The 21,218-nt window shown below is 36.1% G+C and overlaps 1 protein-coding gene across 2 annotated transcripts in view; it reads left to right on the top strand.

The window, feature by feature from the left end:
* Positions 1 to 21,218, top strand: part of LOC135472383 (tyrosine-protein kinase CSK-like) — a 45,067-nt gene that overhangs the window by 17,096 nt on the left and 6,753 nt on the right. The window contains exons 1-4 of one of the 2 annotated variants that reach the window (XM_064751859.1): positions 11,040 to 11,208; positions 18,477 to 18,590; positions 19,080 to 19,318; positions 20,680 to 20,899. In XM_064751859.1, the coding sequence (XP_064607929.1) occupies positions 19,125 to 19,318; positions 20,680 to 20,899 (414 nt within the window). In that variant the 5' untranslated portion in view covers positions 11,040 to 11,208; positions 18,477 to 18,590; positions 19,080 to 19,124. Of the gene's footprint in view, positions 1 to 11,039; positions 11,209 to 18,476; positions 18,591 to 19,079; positions 19,319 to 20,679; positions 20,900 to 21,218 lie in introns of those variants that run through there. The other variant, XM_064751858.1, reaches the window with a different exon arrangement.

The following is a 21,218-nucleotide window of genomic DNA, read 5'->3' on the forward strand; positions in this document are numbered from 1 at the left end:
CTGCATGGACATATAAAACTGCCCTTCATATAAATGTACATGTTTGTAAAATGAAAACTTGTCTTTCTCTCAGACTCTATTTACAACCAAGCAATTAAATTAACCAAAACATTTAATACACATTCTGCACATTAAGGTATTAATAAATAAGCATTTTAATTGTAATATTTTTTTTTAAAGAGAACTAAAGCCTATATGTAAAGTGTAAGGCTTTGAAGTTTATAAAACCATGACAATGTGTGTCCACTTCAAGGGAGACAACTTCAGTGAAGACTTGTCATCCACACATCATTTTCAGTGATCAATTTGAGGTCATCATGTTTATTTTGAGCTCATAAAAATGAGTGAATGAGCAAACATTTTGACCCCTAGTTGCTTTATTACAGATAAGTGGTGTAAGTGTTGTTGACTAAAGGGATTAGAGTTAGGTTTTAAATCGAGCAAGTGGAAAATTTGTAATTTTCTTGATGACCTCAGTGCTATAGTTTTAGACTGCAGTTTATGTTAAGAATTGCATTTAAATTATTTATAAATTCATAGGAAAGGAAATCTGCTTGCTCAACCCGAAATCAGGAAATAAATCTGCCTTAAAAACCATCTAATGTTTCCTGATGAGTTTTATATAAATACACATGTGTGAAAGAAACACTGTAAGTGTTGAAACAGTCATTTGTAACCATGTACATTAGAAAGGAAAATCATTACAGGTATACTTTGATGACAGGCGTGATTACTTCTCTTCCTGTTATTGATTTTTTTGTAAACACACATGCAAGAGCTCTTTAAAAATACGAGAACACAGAAAAACTCATCCCTTGTTGTGCTACAGACTTCCTGCATATACATGTAAATGTGCTGGAGATCAAGCCACAAAAACCAAACTTTCATTATTGGAATATTTTAATTTTCATTTATCTTTTGAGGATTTATCTGATGGTTAATTATACATATAATAATGGTGAAGACACCTGTTGTAATTTGGGCAGAGTTTAGGCTCACTGGTATAAAGTTAAAGTAAAAAATTATTAAATTAAAAATAGTGTTAAACATAAGGTATTTATTAGTAACATTTAAAGAAAACATTTTTAACTTGATATTAACAGTTAATAGCATATGTTTAGAATTTTAGTCTCCCTTGAATTTGGACTCTATGTAGCATGCGTATGAAAATGTTACATGTGGCCCTGAAAGGTATGTTCTTATTGTTCTGGGGCTGATTGTAGAATTGTTATTGCTGTACTTTCTCTTTAAATTCCTATGGGTATAAAAGTGCAAATTGCTGCATGGTTTTTGTTAATACATCCACCTTTTTTATTACCTTTTTTTTCTCTTTTTCTGTAGCCTTCACACAAGGCTTATTAAAGTATGGTAAAAAGTGGGTGTATTGCTATTTTTTTTTTCTCATTACTAATACATATAATGTTAGAGTTAGTAGTATATACTGAGTATATTTATTGTGAGTACAAATCATGGTGACAATTACCCCAATTCCTGAAACATGTTTACCGTTTCGCACATCAAAGACTTGTCATTTGTGAATTATGCATTTTTTTCATTTGATTTTGGAAACAAAAATATTTTGGTTGATTTGACCAATTTCAGGGCTACACAAAAAGTTTGGCTTTATCAGCTTTCATAAAATACTAGTAATGCCCTCAGAACATGCTTGCATAAAAATCTTGCAAACACCCGAACACTTTGAGGATTATTGTACAGTTTGATCCAGGGCCTGACAGTCTGTGAAAAGAACACATACATAAACTAAAATTCATAATTTTTTCTAAAAATTTTAACTCTTTTCTTTTCTTTTTTCCCTTAAAAATGTAATGAAAAAAGTGGAAAATAAGAGATTCCCTGGAACTACTGAAATCATTTTTAAAATAAGGACACATCTATGCAGTAGCAAATTCCTGGATAATTATAAACCCTGCATGTAAATCTATAGTCAGAAAGTAATTAGGCAGCAATTTCCGCAGACCATGATGAGAGTTTACCCTGGATTATCAGACAAACTAGTTATTGTGGAATTTACCTGAAACTACTTTATGGTGCCATTTAGTGAGGAATCAGCAATTACAAGTAGATGTACATATATTGTACATGGGATGGCCTTGATGTCCTGGTTTATATGACACGTTTATTAGCCCCAGGCTTAACCTGCTTCCAGATAAAATATAATCTCCACAGTCATGAATGAGGCATTTGCTGTCTTAATCAGTTTGTCATTTATATGCTGGTGGTTTTGACAACTTAAAAATATGTTGCCACTATAACACATTGACGTGAAGAAATTCTGGTCTGACATGTCGGACAGTTAGGCTTGTAATTATAAAAAGACAACTCTACAATTGCATGTAGTATGTTTCAATGCTTAATATGTACATGTAGTATGAATGTTTTATCTATAAATTATCAGATTGTATGGAATGAATTACTTCAAAATTTTATAATTTGTAATAGTTATTGAGTCTATAATTATGCCATATTTTACATTTTTGCTGTGTTCTTCTGTATGTATTTTGTTTATATATATATATATATATATATATATATATATACACATGTATAAGGTGTACAGTATAGTTATATCTTGTATTGTTTTTATATATTTGTAGGTAGGAGATAATTAAAGGGCTCCATATGTACTGTAGTAGAAAAATTGATGCATGTATAAAACCACCCAGTGAATTATTGGTGTCACAGTTTAACAGGGATAATATGGTACAAGGATGAACCATACATCTTTTTAGGAAAGAATACTGAAGTCATTATAGGAGCACTCCTACTGATATGATGAGTTTTTATCTGATTATCTGATTCACATCTTCACATATTTACATGCTGGATGCAGGTTAACCATTCAGTACTAGCTGATCCGAACGATCGAATGATACACAAAGCAGTGTGCACATATACCGGGTGTTTTCTCACCTGTTGATCTATGAAGTCAGGTAGGCTTGTAGTGATCAATACATGTATGTACTATACCAAATACATGCACACGTAGTATAACTGTATAACATATAATATGCTGTATTATGTATTAATACTCTACTATGAAGCAGGCCAGCTGTTTGTCCGATCGAGGTATATTATGATGTACATCAGTAGGCCTAAATGTGGTTTAATTGCAATTCATGCTACATGTAGCTATAGCGTAGGTGTGTTGTGATTTATGTACATGTAAAATTTAGTCTTTATTTGATTTGATTGGAGTTTTATGTCGTACTCAAGAATATTTCACTTATATGATGGCGGCCAGCATTATGGTGGGTGGAAACCGGGCACAGCCCGGGGGGGAACCCATGATGATTCACAGGGTGCTGAAAGACCTTCACATATACCGAGAGGAAGTCAGAATGAGCTGGAAATTTAGTCTTTATAACCAGATAACTAGTGTACTACTGCAGATGAGCCATGAGAGTTGTACATGTAGTGTTGGGTGCTAATTAGAACAATATTGTGTTATGTACTTGTAGGTGCGGTGATGTTTGTTGAATGTAACATTTTATAATGGCGGTTATTGTTATATACATCTGTATTTGTATATTTGGTTAGGTTTATTGTGAGTCTAATGAATATAAAGGTGGTTAATTCATTGTTCATATAGGGTGTGTGTGGGGATATTTGTGTTTATGTATATATGCATGTTTATCGACAATGTTTTTATTATACGCATTGTTATACTATGTGCTATATATTTATATACACATGTATTTGTAAATGTTCAGATTATTATTTCTCCCCCCCCCCCCTCCCACACCCCACCCCCACCCCAACACAAATTATAAACATGCAAATGAGCAAGGCATTCAACAAGGCTTCCATGGCTGAAGGGTTTAGCGTGCCACGTTGTAGGGAAGTACATGTGATGACCAGTCTCTCACCAAAGCAATCTTTGTGAGTTAAAATCCAGCTCATGCTGGCTTCCTCTCCAGTCAGTTGTTGTAAGGTCTTCTAGCAACTTGCAGATGGTTGCGGGTTTCCTGTGGGTACTGCCCAGTTTCATTCTAGCATAACCCTGATAATGCTGGCTGCAGTTGAATAAATGAAATATTTTGAGTAAAACATCAATCAAATAAAAAAAATCAGTAAACAAGTCACTCAACAATACTTCATTTACTCAACATTTTATTTACTGCAGAAGCTAAACCATGAGAAAATGGTAATCATACTCCAGCGATTAAATCTGAATTGTATGGCATCAGCATATCTAAATTAGGCCATGACAGACATCTAAATATACTAGTGTAACACATAATTTTAAGGATAACAAATTGCCCAGTGTTATTAGGTAGCCAGGTTTCTGTTGGATGTGTGTGAGTGCCTGTAGATACATGTAGCTTCACAATCTTCTGCGAGTAGAGACGCAGACTCACTGCTACAGCTGTCCTTGGAGGATACACATTACACCTGCATATGACTTGTTTACCAAGTGAGAGGTAATGGAGCTGAATCTAAATTATAGATGTATATTTGTGTGTACATAACAGCTAATGGAGATATATGTGCAGTAGCTATTGCTAAATTCGTATCAATATTTATTTTATTATCTACCGGGTGTCTTTATATGTGTGCAAGGCACTTCAGTCGATGTGATGATTTGCAGGTGCAAGTAGACTTCAGGGCTTGACTGAGTGAAGACTGAATGAGGTTTCGTCAAGGATGGATACACATTTAGATGTATGTCCTGTGTTAATGTACTGGATTCAGTAGTCACGATGGTCAAACTGTAATATAGAAGGTTTATTGCCAGAGTACATGGAGAGACATCCTTATACCTAGCCAGAGACAGATACAAGTTCGTGCATATATAATGTTATCATAAAAGCTGTGTTTGTGAGTCAAGATGCATGTACATGGGTTTCATTAACACATGTATTGGACAGTGTTTATGATTACCATTCTACATCCGGGCTATATAGATTAAATTTCCATCTGGAAACCAGGTAAAATGATTGATTATTTCCTGATGATGATCCTGTTCTGTATTTGTACTTTTATTACACCTGAGTTATAGTGTGGCATTGTCTGTCTGTCTGCATTGTTATTCATAGAGTTATAGTTGTTATCACTATATGCATACAGAACTGCTTCACGTCTTCAGAGTTGTAAAATTTGTTCACTTTTTGTTTAAGATCTATCGGATCAGAAGTCCATTGAAATGGCAAAAACTGTTGAATATATGATGGAAAGTATGATAGTTCTGTGTGTTTTGATCATTAACACCAAACTTGATGACATTAATTATCTCGTCTTCCATGAACGGTATATCTTAAGCTTTCAGAACTCTTGGTTATAAATGCCATAATGTTCAAAATTTACTGTATCACATGTGAACTTTCATCTTACGAACATTCCAGATTTATGGGAACTGTGTCCAAATTACTTTACATTGTACATGGATTCAGTGATTAAAAATTAAGGCAGGTAAATATCAGAAATTGTTGAAAATAGACCTCAACGTTTAATTTGGTTGAACTTGTAATGTTAAAACTTATTGGCTTGGTTCTTTTTTTTTTCTATGATAATCACCATAATGCACGTTTTGTTCGACTGCTATTTTTACACATTATTTCGAATGGGCATTGTTGCTGTTGTTCACCATGAAACTCACAAACACTAAAATCTCTACACTCATGAATCACCTAACAGTTGGTTTTATCCTATATGGCTAGCAAACTTTTATGGATTTATCATAAACTAACTGACAAGCAGTGAAATATAGTGATATTTAAGTCACGCGGAATCTCTAAAACTCTTTAGTTTTCTATGCCATATATGAACATTCCACATGTTTCGGGATGGAATGGTCAAATGTGGGAATATACAGGCACAGATTTGTCAAATTATTGTGGGTATATACAGGTACAAAATAAACAAGGTGACAATAGATACTATGGATTTGACCTAAAATCCTTCAGCGACTTTAATTACTCATTCTGCTTGAATGAGTGGTTTTGTCATTCTTGATGGTAAAGTGCTGGCTTGCTGTCTTTATCTGGCCTTATATCAATGCGGTGGCTGTTTTGGCTATGGCTTTAAATCAGGAGGCCTTTCAGGTGCCTGGCAGAGGTCAGTGGTTGCTTCCAGTTTCCCTCTACTGATTAACCTGATTTCTGTCTGATAAGTGAAAAACACTTTACAGTGTTAAACACAAATCAATCAAACTTAAATAGGTGTGATAAGGATTGGTTGGAAGGTACATGTACAGTGATATCTTACTGGGAAAGTGTAAGGTTCAGTGCCATAGTAATATTTTATGACCCTGTATTAGCCTCTAAATTTAAGAGGTTTATTAGGGGAAAATTTTAGGTGGTGTACACCAATAACTAGTACCCTAATCTGTCCGTATTTTTGCATATAAAAGAGCAACTTCCCGTGCAATTTTTGCACAGTTGTATTTTTATTTTGGAGACAAAACTACATTGGTTGGATTGGCCAATTTCTGGGCTTCACAAAAAGTATAATTGTAACGGTCTACAAAGAAGAGTGCCTTTAGAATATGCTTGAATAAAGACTTTGCAAACATGGAAGAAGGTTGTAGAATTACAGTAATGTACAGTGATATTATACACTGGTTTAGCTAACTATAGCCTAGGTCTGTGTGTTTGCAATTGGCCACCTCTGCCTTCTGTCAGAACTACAGTGTATGTGTACAGTTGTTATAATTATATCCTCATGCTATTTAAATGTATATGTCTTGCTGCATCTTCAAAGTTAGTGACTGTATATACAAAACCCTATAGTGTGGTTTAAGCACTGTATTGTACATTGTGGCGGGACTGTGCCAGGCACAGGCGTTGACATCTGTACTCAGGTACGTCCCTTTGTGACAGCTTGAGATGTTTAACTGTGTGAACTTGTGAGTGATGAGGGACATGGATTCTGGGTTGTTGTTGTGGTCGGAGGTCAGTCCACAGAGGTCAGCGTTGTGAACTTTGTAGAGAGTACTCACTTGTAAGTATGTGTACAACAAATCCTCAGGTAGTGTTTCTCACTTATATGTTAGTGTGTTATAGACATGATGTACAAGGTCTTGAAGATCTATCTTTCTGTATGTTGAGAGGTAAGATTAGCCGATCTCATTATAACCACAACTGGCTTTAAACGACGTGGTTACTTTAATGCATTGTAATGTTGATGGCGTAACTTTTTATAAATACATGTACCTGTGTTAAAAGGCATGTAGTTTCGGTCTAGTGTTTGAACGTGTTCTGATATGTTTTGGTACTCTTTATTATAGTGATACTACATGTTCAGTTTAATACATTGAAATACTACCATCACATACCACATGTATTAGTATATACTTAAAGCCACTGTAAGGTCAAAATCACCTTATTTTTGTTACCAGCAATGTGTTATATACAAAGTATTTATACAGTACTAGTATTCATAAGATGAATTTTATAAGCTTTATGTACTTATATGTACATTATGTTTGTAAATTGAAATTTGAATTTTTTGTTATACAAAATGTAAAATATGGACATAAGATTATTAACATTGTGCACCATATAGTAGCCAGAACAGAACGTATACTCCTACCTGACTTGTAGTTTTTTTAAATCTAGCTTGCACCATGGTTGGAATGAATTCTACTGTAACGTCTATCTGGTGCTAAAACTCAGTGAACATCTACTTTAATTTGCCTGTGAGACATTTATTTGGATTTCCCTGCACATGAATGTTACTTGTGAGTGCATCATGGGTGTGCAGAAAAGACCACTTGTGTCAAGTTACTGATGGGTTGTACAATGTACTTTTTGCATATACATGTTGCATGTTGTTAGAATGTGGTATGATAGATTGATATAATCAGAGATGCATATATGTGCTCCTTTATAGGCCTGCTGTGTGGGCCTAGATATATTTACATGTTTGACCTAGGCCTACTTATGTCATTCACAAAGAAAACTACCTGTGTATATACCTGTCATAGCTCATACCGACAAGGAACTCTAGCTTCCTGGTTTAGATAAGCAGCCAGCCTGTATTGGGCGCTTTATATGTACATGTATGTATAGGCTAGGATCATCTGTAGGATTGTGTAATTTAAACGAATACACCAAATGGAAGTACACATGAATACATTGGAAAGGCATCCCACATACAGATTATTAAAAACCATACCATTTTATTATCTTTGTGAATAATGGAGATATCAGTGTTCAAAACAAATCACACACATTGAGAAAAATCAAAAGTGTTGCCATTTTATAAGTATTCACCAATCGGACACAAGTTATTTCTATAAACCTGAGACTGCATCTGCTACCACAGACGTCCCATAAACCATGTTCTGCCTTTTTGTAGGCATATGTGTCAGGCACGATTGACGCCACATCATTCTTCAGGTTAAAAATCTCTAAAAATCTCATGGCCTGGTAGAAATTCCAGATTTAAAGAAAATGATTCACCGAGTAACCAAGCATGTCAGAAAATAATTATTAAGCCTGGTAGCCATTAACTTTTGTTTTCACCTGTGTTTCCGAGATGACTGAGATTTGTTTTTTTTGTTGTCTTTTAAGTCATAGCTGTATGTAGTAGTATAGCTAAAAGCCAAGTGACGATTAAGCAGTTAGCTGTAACTACAGTTTCCAAGGCAGAGGTGGATGTACATGTGATACTGCTATAGTATGTACCATGTAGCAGGTCATTTATTTTCCATTCAAAACTTTATTTAAAGGATTAGTGTCCAGACTGGTTATTTATTCATAATTAGCCATCCCTGTAGATATTGTTGAATTGAGTATAAAAAGTTATTGAATAAAGGTGCATTAATCTGAGTTATATGGCATTAAAATCACTAGATAATGAGGCTGGGTTTATGCATTTTTTCGGCCCACAGCCTGTTGTCTTCGCCGAATGACATCATACAAGTCCAACTTTTATGAGCTATCAGATTCGCCATTTAGTTCAGTGTTAAGGAAGCCACAAACTTGACAACAAGCATATCAGATTTCTCCACGAAATGGTTTGCTGTTCTGTATACATGTGTAAAAAGAGGTGGTCGAAGAACCTTGGAGTTAACCTTTTCAAGTTTCCAGATGATTTGACCCTAAAGAAGGTGTGGATTCACAGCACAAGACAGAAGGGTTCTGTACCCACCAAACACAACCATATCTGCTCTCAGCATTTTCCAGCAGAAAGATACGAGAGGATGAACTCGAAAGGTTTGGCTACTATAGGTGCAGCAGTCAACTAAAACCTGAAGTTACACCCACCGTAGTCACCACAATGACAAATAAAACCCAGGACCTCATTTTGAGACAACTTGCCAGAAACCCCCAATGTTGACATATGCACAATAATTGGCCCTCCTTCAAGGCCAACCTGGCTGACTTCTACACAACACTTTCTAATTCTGTCGGCATTTCTAGCAAATTTTCACAATGACACCTGGACACAGTGGTTATATAATACTGTTGCAGTGTACAATACTGAGCTGAAAACTGATAGATAGCAAATGTCTACACTAGCGCTGATGTGTACATCACACATAGGCCCTAAAAGGCAGAGGCTATTCCAAACGCCGACAATAACATGTACCCGTAGTTGTCATCGCATATGTGTATGAATTTAGAATCGCTCGGGGAATAGACTGATTCTTTGAAGCGGGCAGAAGGAAAGAATAGTAAAAATTAGATCTGATATACACATGAAATGTAGGCCTACAGTGTAACACAGGGGCTATAGCTTGCCAGTCCGTATTGTCACTGTGTTTGCAAATGCCTGGACATAGATCAATTTCAACATTTGAAAAGTCGGAATCTGAAATCTGGCCAGAGATGTCAGTGTCATAAATCGGAACTTCAAAGTCGTCCACTTTGAGTTCAGATTGATACAACTGTATCTGTGCTTCTGTGTAGCTATAGACTGCATCTCGAAAATTACTTCATTTTGATACAAATTCCCGCGTTATTTAGGTCAGCTAGGCTTGGGTTGGCCATCTATGACGTCACCCGTTGAGCTTTTCTGGGCGTCCGACTGGAGATCGCCTTTGGGGGTAAATCTATTGTTTTGGTGGGTTCAAAGGCATAATTACCTTTCCCAGAGGCCCTCTGGGTAACATAATGTTTAAACAGGTTATAATCTTCATAATTATTACAAGTAGCTAAATCTGGACACTAATCCTTTAAATAATAATGGGTGTTATATCAAGTCAGATTCATTGGTCTGAACCTTGACTTTCGTGCAGTGAATTGTTTCCCCATACTTGGCACAGCTTTAATTAATGCGAAACATGTTGTTATGTAGAGATATATGATTCATATGATATTTAGTTGTGGTAATTCGTATCATCTTGAGCTAACAGTTGATGATATTGCATGCCTGAATGTCTGTATGTATGATGTTAAACTTTCTCAGATACTGTAGTCGGCGGTCGCTGTGAGTTTAAGTCTAGCTCATGCTGGGCTTCCTCTCTGGCCATACGTGCCAGTAATCTGCAGATGGTCGTGGTTTTCCTCCGGGCTCTACCCAGTTTCTTCTTTCCATAATTCTGTCCACCTTTGTTTAAGTGAAATGAAATAAATAAACACCATGATGTGAATAATTATATCAACAAAATGTTGGTTCACATCCTGGGTTTTAATTTGGAACTCAACAGAGCACATACATGTACACATGTCTGTATTCAAAAATTTTAAAATCAAATGGCTGTAATGTAATGTTCAAAATATCCAATGAAACCAAATATTATGGAATATTCTGTAACATAATATGAAATCGAACATTTAGAATCTTTCACTTTTGAACCATGTAATTCTCATGCAGCCATAAAAAAAATATGTTACACTTCTTGTAGATGGTTATTAATTCCTGTCATGTTTATGATACACTGGACGTAGTCAGAAGTTCTGATTGACATACATGTATGACTGGATGACTGTGCGTAGCTAGCTGTGGCCTCTACTACAATATTCCCGCCCTTTCTTTGAATACTTCCTGGTCTGCTATCTGGCTGGTTTTAAGACGCATATAAAAATCCATGAAACAAGTTTATAAATACATGTCCTTGCAAGCTGTCCTCGTATTCCATGGGCATACATGTACAGGTGTACTTGTGAATTCTCACAGATATATGATGTACAAAACCTGTGGTAAATATATTGGTGTACCTGTTCAGACTGATTCACCTTGAACACTTTAGTAATGCTATAGCAGTTTACACCTGGTAAAAAGGCCGAATGGAAATTTCAGGTATTTATAGATCTGTAATAGATAAAATTCCATAATTCTTCAGGAACAATTTTAAGTTTCTGAGTTTTTCCAGATTCAAGATTATTTCCAGGAAATAGTAGGCATGTACATGTATGAGTAAAATTGTCTCCTTTGCATGGCGTTAGGCAGTACTCAATAGTATCATACAGTCCTCATCATCTTATGCGATGTTCGTTCTATTAAAGGTATTTGTTATACGTTTAGTTGGTTTATAACATGTGCTGAGGTTAATTAGCCTTGCCATGTGTATTGTACATATTAGCATATAGGCAGATGTCTAGGTGTGTTTATATTGTATACATCAGCTTTAATACTGATCTGCCATGAGATCAGTAATACTGTATATAATTACATATTTGTACATGTATCTTTAATATGGCTGCATGATATGTTCTGTTCCCTTAGAGTTTAGACTTTGTACAAAAAGGAATAATGCAACAACATTAACTATACTAGCACATATTTTATTTTTCTGACATTCATTTGGTCGGCAGACATTTAGCTGGTGACACATGCTTTTCTGAACGCATAACTTTTTGGCTAAGAAAGCCTACCCCTTTTCACTCTTAACAAACCTGGCACTGTTTGTAATGTTTAACCTTCGTCCTGTCAGCCAGAAATATATGTGACTATCCACATTTTAACACACTTTGGAGTCATTTTCCATGAAGACTTATCCCTCAAACTGAAACATAAATTTTGAAGTCGGATTTAATTGCTGGAGAGTGCTGAAAGGAATTAAGTGACTGCGGGAAATTTTGATCAGTAGATTTGCTGTAACAACATGTCTCTTGAAGCCATTATTGCTGTTGTCTTTGCTCCATAATATAATTCTGCATATTTTGCTAAAGCACATGGAATTACCGTATATTAGTGGGAAAATCGCAGACGTCCCATTTCTAAAATTCTCTTGCACATTTACTGGGCTAAAATGGACAACCATGACCAGATTTATACAGAGTCCTAATAGTCATGATTAGTTCTATTCTATTATGCTTACTGTAAACTTTTACATGGTTATTAAGCAGGAAAACTGAGCAAACAACAACATTTTCACCCTCCACGCTGTACTTTCACTTGTCAACAAATGCGTGAACTCACGCAGGGAGTGAAGCATGTGTGCAGCAAATCAAGTTTATTTACGTGTTTCCCAAATTTCTTATTAGTTTTTGCATATTCTCTCTGTAAGTGCGGTTATGTTGTGTTGTTTATTTATTTGTGTGACTTTATTGTCTTCTGTGTTAATGAATTTAATTGACAAGTGGAATGAACACCTGTGAGAACCCCTCTTCTTTGAAAGGATTTTGCCAAAGGTCGAGTGTTGTGGCAAGAGCGAAGCAAACATCTTTGATTTTACCCCTTGACATTCATCGTTGCATGTCGCAGAAAAAAGCCAAAGTGTAATAGAATTAAACATTACTCAAATTTCTACTGAGCACAGGCTAAAAAATAGTTGATGCTGTCCCTGGAGATTATGAATATAAATATCTGCCTGCTTCCGGGCTAAGTCTGACTTTTGATGTGTATGCTAGCCAGGCCAGCGTGCTGGGAGTGACGCGCTCACAAAAAGATTAAAGGCCGGCTAAATGTGGACCAAAAAGATGAAAGTCAGAATGTTAAATAAGGAGGGAGATCATGTAGCTCGCTGAATTAAAAGAGGAAATGTATTGTGCGCATTATCCTTGTTCTTGATGTAAAATTGTGAAGTATTTTATTGTCTTTATGGGTATGAGGTTGCTTTTATGAAATCGCTCTAATAATTCATGCCAGCTTACATGTAGGCCTACATGTACATGTATAAGAATCACGCATGTGATGCTTGTGTATATTGGAATTCTTCAATCTTTTCACATGTTCGTAAGGTGTTTTAATATTCAGGCATATTCTGAGGGCATTAGTCTGTGTTGATTGATGAAGTTATGGTTGATGTGAAGCCTTGAAATCAACCCACCCAACCAAATGTAGATTTTCCCCCAAATTACATGAAAAAGGTGCATAAATTGCTGTGAGAGTTGCTCTTTCATATGCCAAAAGGTTAAGGAATTATTGTACACAGACATGACAACTGTATACAGTTGTATGCACAAGACCTTGCAGATGTATGGGCAAACCCTTGTAGTTGCATGGAGGGCTTCTATAATTATGGTCTTGAACACGAGCCTCTGTGGCCGAAGGAGTTAGCATGTCAGCGCAACGCAATGACCCATTGTGTTCGCTGTGAGTTCTAGTCCAGCAAATGCCATTTTCCTCTCTGGCCATACATGTATGTGAGAATGCTCTGCCCGGTTTCCTCCCACCATAATGCTGGCCGCCATTGTATGAGTGAAATATTTGACTGTGGTGTAAAGCAGCAGTCAAACAAATGAAACTTTTTGAGCAGAAGGCTACCCTGTAAAAGTAGCCAGCGATATGACAGCGAATGAAATAAAGTAAAATAGGAGCATTTGTTGAAGGGAGTGGTTACCTATTCCATTGTGGTAGGTAGTTGCTAACGACCTTCTAACTAATGAACTACCTGCAGTTGTATTACACAGAAGATTCTGGTTGTATACACACAAAACACCACAGTGTTATTGCAACCTTCATTCATTGAATATTGCATGCATAAAATGTCATGGTAAAGTAGCTTTTCAGACTGAAACCTACTGTTATGTTCAAAATGCATAATATGCGTCTAGTTTTGTGACGCACAAGCCTTAGACTTCAACACATCGTTCACCAATTTGTCCCTGTCTATAAAATTGACAGTTACATGTTAAGTCTCACATGACCCACTGAATCCAGGGCATGGAATCCCAATTAAAATAATCAGGTGACTTAATTGACTGTGGAGATCAGTCGGATATTGATAGTTGTTCAAATGTATAAGATTTATAGGCAAATTAGTGTGTTTAATTAAACTTCTGTGTCAGAAGTGATTGTGTGTTGCAAAATTTTAAAGAAGTCTTTAATTTGTTACCAGAATTTTTTCAAAAATGTTTAAAATGTTGAAACATTCACTTTTCAAATACCCGTATGCAGTAGGCGTAGGCCTATATTTAACTATTTAAATTTTAATGTTGTCTATTGAACATTTAAATTCAATTTTATAAGTTTTATGTTGAAATCTAAGATTCATTTTTATGCCGTACTCAAGAATATTTCACTTCTATGATGAAGGCCAGCATTATAGCAGGAGGAAATCGAGCATATAGCCTTAGTGGAAACCCACTGCCATCCACAGGTTGCTAATAGACCTTCCCACCTAGGGTTGAAGAGGAAGCCAGCATAAGGTGGGCTTGAACTCATGGTGAACACATTGGTGAGAGGGTCATTGCGCCACGCTGTTGTGCTAACCCCCTTGCTCAAGAAGGCCCCATATCAACTTTTATAAGCACACGGCAGTTTAGCGTTTAGTTGCGTTTTTATTTGTGTGAGCAATAGCTTTCGGCTCAACACAGTAATTATAATCAGAAGCAGGTATAAACCGCTATTATTTAATTTATTCACGTTCTTTGTCATAAAGGTACCCTAATATCTACATGTATATACCAAATTTGAATTTTTGTCAAAGTGAAGAAAATGTAATTACATGTGTGCATATGAGATAGTATAAAAGCTACTAAACTCATGACTGCTGAGTGCATGTTTTATAGGTAATGAGTCATTTCAGCTTTTATAATTAAACACACAGTGAAGGACTAGTGACTATAATAAGCATTATTAACTGAAATCTCCTTGATACACACATGTATATATAGGTGTACTTATATGGAATTCTTATATGTGTGTATGTGATTTATCATGCTATCAGTAGCAGTAGAGTGCAGCAGGCTACGCACTGGGAACTGTCCTTTGAGAACAGTTTCAAAAGCAGTGTAAATGAGGACTTGGAAGATTTGTGTGGGAAGGTAGTATAACTGTTTGTACATGTAGGTACAGGTATTTCACGGCGTGTTGAACTCACTATAGAAAAAGGTTAATGTCTTTCTTTACATTTTCTTTTCTTTACATTACATTTTCAGTATTTAATGCTGTTACATTTACGTATTCAATTTACATGTGCCCCGGAGAGTAGAAAGTGAAAAGCAAATCAGATGAGGATTTGAAAGATTTGCACGGAAAGGTTATAACTATTAATATACATGTAGGTCTTATTGACATTCTGGAGTGTATGAGGACAGGTGAATTTTTTTCTAACATATTTTTAGGATTCAATACACCTACATTTGTGTATTTTTGCTGTACCTCTGTAAGTAACTATTATGTGCATAGAAAAGTGGGTCAGTTCATTGGTGCTTTTAATAATAATTCAATATTCAATTCAGCAATTTTGTCAGCCATTGCTCTGAACTATGAGATGTTCTCACGACCCTGAGCTCCTATAAATACCCTAAATGACCTAAAATTTCGCCCACAAAAGTGCATTTTTACAGGCAAAGAAATGTCACAAAATATAACATTCCACTAGAATATCATCCCATTTTCCAAGCAATCCTCAAAACACTTAAAAATCAATAAAACTCCCAGAATCAGGGAAAAATGGGCAAGATATTTATGGACGAAATTATGGTCTTTAGGGTATAATTACACGTAATTACATGTGCTCTTTATACCACATTTTTGTATCAAGGATGTTGCTTTCGTTTTCACCCTAGCCGTCCTTTATGTTACATAAAGTGTTACATATATTGTATATTGAGCATTGCATATACTGTGTGCTGAGTGTTACATATATTGTATTTCTGAGCATTACATGTACTCTATACTGAGCATTACGTGTACTCTGTGCTGAGCATTACATGTACTCTAAACTGAGCATTAGATGTACTGAGCATTACATATACTGTATACTGAGCATTACATATTATGTAGTCATTTAGACACTGTTCAAGAAGTATAGTGTATATGTACGTATATTATCAGGTGGTTTCATTTCTTCATGCACAAGACATACATCAGTGTACAGTGAAGTTTGCAAATTCCATTTGCACACTTTTCTCCATAATAGATGTACATGTACACTTGTGATGAAAGGTGGCTTGATTGTGTTACAGTGTAAAGGGTATCCACAGATTTTTGTTGTTGTTTTTTTTATAATGCAGTATATGCTTTTCTCAATTGTTCTGCTGAAAATATAGAGTTAGAGTGTTTTGGTCTGTGGTCGGACACTGTGTATTGAGAAACCATTGATTATGAACCTTCATTCTTTTGGGTTTTCAGAATCAATCTGCTGGCGCACAACAAGCAAACCACAGACAGGCTAGTGGTTCAGCTATCAGGGCCAAATATGGCTTTCTTATTTGGGCACCCCTTTTTGTCCATTAATTTGGGCAAAATTGTTTTCAGATATTAAAGCAAAAGAAAGCTAAAATGTGAGGTTTATCACACAGACGACTGAAAACTATGCATAAAAATACTTTCATTTATTTTGTCAGATTTTTTTAAAGAGTGTTGAAAGGCATTCAGATATTTGAATAGTAAGGTAGGCTATATGAGCCATACTGACGGTACCAAGGAACTCTGACGTCACTTCACCTTTTTTCCTGATGTTCACGAGAAGGAAGGAATTTAGAGGAATGTTTTATCAGTAATCTTTTACACATGGGTAAAAAGAGTTATTCCAACAATCTGTGTCGTGTATAGAGTTGGAAAAACTTCCTCTGATGTCAAGAGTTCCTACACTCTGATAGTATGGTCCGCCTTAGAGTCTGCCTTAGAATTCAAATGTTAAATGCCTTTAACTCTCTTCACAAAAATCTAAAAAAATAAATGACGTTCTATTTAGTGATGCCTACTTCAATATTTAGAGGTCTTTTCCTTTAAGGAACCTTAAGTTAATGCCAAATAATAAAGTTAATATACCAAATCATAGTGTCAAAATTAAATTTTATGCAAGTTTAACATTTAAGTTTAATTTATCCAGGACTATTCTCTCATTATTGTTGCTGTTGTAAAAAGGGTATGAAAATGTCCTGGTACCCTAATTCCTCAACCTTTTTGCATATAAAAGAGCAACTTTAAGTGCAATTTGTGCAAATTTTTATTTTGATATTTGAGACAAAACTACATTGGTTGGATTGGCAAATTTCAGGACTTTACAAAAAGTATAATTTTATCAGTCTACACAGAGTAATGACCTCAGAACATGCGAAAAGGTTGAAGAATTACAGCTGTTGGCACTGACTAGAGCATGTACAGTACATGTGCAACAAGATGGTGCGTGTACATGTGCAACAGGATCATGCATGTGCAGCAGGATCATACATGTGCAACAGGATCGTACATGTGCAGTAGGATCGTACATGTGCAACAGGATCATACATGTACATGTGCAACAGGATCATACATGCACATGTAGCCTACATGTGCAACAGGATCATACATGTACATGTGCAACAGGATCATACATGTGCAACAGGATCATACATGTACATGTGCAACAGGATCATACATGTGCAACAGGATCATGCTTGTACATGTACATGTACGGATGCATGATTGGAATTGTTTTTTCATGTACATCATACATGTATATCATAATGTACATGTGCAACAGGATCATACATGTACTTGTATTTACAGTTTTACTTGCTATTCTGATTTATACATATGTACATATACGTATGGTTGTAAATATCCACAAGTTTACAGTGGGATTATGCTCGTTCAGTTACAGTTCTGCTTGTAGCTGGACAGTATTAATACAGGTACACATTTGTGGTATAATCATGATTGTGCAATTTTCAGTTTCCAAATTGATCACGATAATTTGACATGAATGATATTTTACAGTTAAAAATGTATGGTATACAGTGTATGTGTGTCCATTGAAGTGTGAATGATATGTGAAACATGTTAAGGCACATGGTATGTCCCAACTGTCATATAGGTCAGTGTTACTTTTGGAAGTGTAAGTACAAGGTATTATGAGATAAGGATTGAGGGTGGCAGTGTTCGTTATGGTTTTTAAGATGGGCACGACTTTATACATGTATCATTGTTGATTCAGAGGCCTTGCGAAGTGTGATAGACTTCACAAGCCGATGCTGTTCTTTAATTAACTAAGAAATGTTATGATCTGATTGATTAGGATATTGTTTTATTCTTGTTTTATTTTAACCAGATTTTAAATAGGAGGTTTGTGGAGGCTGTATGCTGTTTGTACACACCTAGAACAGCTTTTAATATTTATTCTGTGAAATAAAAAGTAATGAACTTGAATTATACTTGCATATACGTGGATACTGTTGTTTTTATTTGGACAGGTAAAGTGGTCTCCAGGCCAGAGTGTTGTGGGTATTTACAAGTTTGAAGGGCACTCCGATGAGGACCTTCCTTTTATAAGAGGGGAACTCTTAACTATTGTCAAATCTACCAAGGTAACGTAGTCATGAATGATATTAAATCGGATCAGTGTATACTTAATCAAACATACTGTTGAATTGCCTCTTATCAAATTTTCTGTGCAGTATCAAATGTTTGCACAAAGCACATTGTTTTTATCACATTCTATCTGTCCATCTGTCACACATTGCTTTTCATACAATAACCGCCTTAAATACTGTTGTACTCTTGTATCCTAAATGCTCACATTGTGACATCTGAAATCAAGCTAATATAAAAAATCAGTTTGATTTAGTGACATGTTTATGTTTGGTGTTTATATTTGATGCATTATGTTTCTCCATGGTCATTGGTTTCTATGCAAGACTTGATTCAAATAAGGTCAAGTTCTAAAACTAGTTTTATTCATGCATAACTTCCGCATATTAAGCTTCAGACGTTAAATTTCTGAATTTTCATTTTACATTGGTCGTTTTTTTCTCAATGAATACAAATTCTACCATTTTTTGATTTTCTTCCTGAAGGATTCAAATTGGTACAAAGCCAGGAATCAGAAAGGCAAAGAGGGGATGATTCCTGCCAATTATGTAGAGGGTCAGCATCCTCTGGGCAACTCCCACGGTCAGAGACAGCGTGCCCCACAAATGATGTCCAACTCAGGGGGTATGGGCAGACCTCCCCCATCCGTATCCACAACTCAGAAAGGTTTCAATACATTCACATATTCAAATCAGCATCAAGAAATCCACACGCAGTCTATGCCGTGAGTATAATTCTCTGTACACTTCACAAGACTGTCAAAACTCCTTTTGCTTATTGACACAACTGGCTGACACAAATGAGTGTTGCACCAGGTTCTCCAGGTTTTCTAAAGACGAAAAAAGTTTTGTTGGCAATTCTTATTAGAGTGCCTGTATAAAGTACAGGCATAGCGTATGTGATACCCTGAGTAGGCATTAAGTGAGAAAGTAATGTTAAACAGAGTGTTAGGGGTGGTATCTTAAAAAGTATGTATTGAGCTCAGGGTTTGCACACTTGAAGAGCACAATAGAATGAGGCGAATATTTCATCATTGATTGGATGTGTGCATATTAAATACAGTAAATTACTGAATTCCTGACTTGGTGTATTGTGTATAAGAATCAGTGTTAGGCAAAATGTTAGGCATGGTTTCTCAAAAAGCACTACATGTATTGAGCTCAGGGTTTGCACACATGAAGAGCAGAATAGCATGAGGGGGATATTCCATCATTGATCGTGTGTGTGCATATTAAATACCGTAAATTACTGAATTCCTGACTTGGTGTATTGTGTATTAGAATCACTGTTAAACAAAAAGGTTGGTAAAAGTATTGTACGCATTGACCTGAAGTCTTACATGCATATAAATCACAATGATGCAAGGGGAATTTTCCCTCGCTGATGCTCTGTGAACATATGAATTATTGTAAATCACCAAATTCATGATTTCAGTTCTTTATGCATTGAGCTGTTTTGCATTCATGTGTCTCATACAGGCAAGCTCTCTGATAGCCTTGCTACCAATTCTAAGTTTTACCATTGTGTTCATGAAGTCAAATTATGGTTGGGTTCCCTTTAGTAGTAGTGTTTTAGTATTTCATGCATGTGTATAAAGGGGGCCTCCATGGCTCAGTCGGTTAGCGCGCTAGCGCAGCGTAATGACCCAGTAGCCTCTCACCAATGCGGTCGCTGTGAGTTCAAGTCCAGCTCATGCTGGCTTCCTCTCCGGCTGTAAGTGGGAAGGTCTGCCAGCAACCTGCGTGGGTTGTGGGTTTCCCCCGGGCTGTGCCTGGTTTCCACCCACCATAATGCTGGCCGCCGTCGTATAAGTGAAATATTCTTGAGTACGGCGTAAAACACCAATCAAAAAAAAAAAAAAAAAAAAATCAATCATGTGAATAAAGTTTTATTAGAAACAAAGCTTGACAGAGTATTTGTGTTTTCTGGCATGACCCCATTGACCACGGCATCGTTTAAGATTTCTGTACAAAATTTGCTAGTGGTGGCGGTGATGTATAGCGAACGTATAGAGGTATATGCATGCTCTGTAAGAAGTATGGCTATGCTATAATCGTTAAACGATTTGTCATTTTCATCCATCAGATGGTTCCATGGAAAAATTTCCCGTGAGGAGGCAGAAGAGCTGCTGGTACCGCGGGAGGATGGCCTGTTCCTTGTGAGGGAGAGCAAGCACTACCCCGGGGACTATACCCTGTGTGTGGCATGTGCAAACAAAGTTGAGCACTACCACATCAAGTGTGATCGTAGTAAACTCACCATCGATGATGAAGTGCACTTTGACAACTTGGTGAAGTTAGTCAAGGTGAGGTTTTCATTTTGTTTTTTTGTTTTTTCTTACTTGAACATGTAATGAATGACTACTGCACGGACAACTGGAGAAAAAAGTTACATTTTTTCCAAGCATTTTGTCCATGTTTGGAAATCATGGAATCTTGAGGATATTTCCATGCCTGATATAGTTACATTGTATACAGCCCATTCAAATCAGTCCTATCATAGTGTCATTTTAAGTGAGGCATTTGTCAGGCAAGTTGAGCATTAATAAAATATGTACATGTGCTGTTTTATTTTTGATTTTTTTTTCTATTTATTTTTGATTTTTTTTTTTGTGATAAAAATAA

The sequence above is a fragment of the Liolophura sinensis genome, chromosome 8 (assembly GCF_032854445.1).
Source record: "Liolophura sinensis isolate JHLJ2023 chromosome 8, CUHK_Ljap_v2, whole genome shotgun sequence".
Taxonomy (NCBI): domain Eukaryota; kingdom Metazoa; phylum Mollusca; class Polyplacophora; order Chitonida; family Chitonidae; genus Liolophura; species Liolophura sinensis.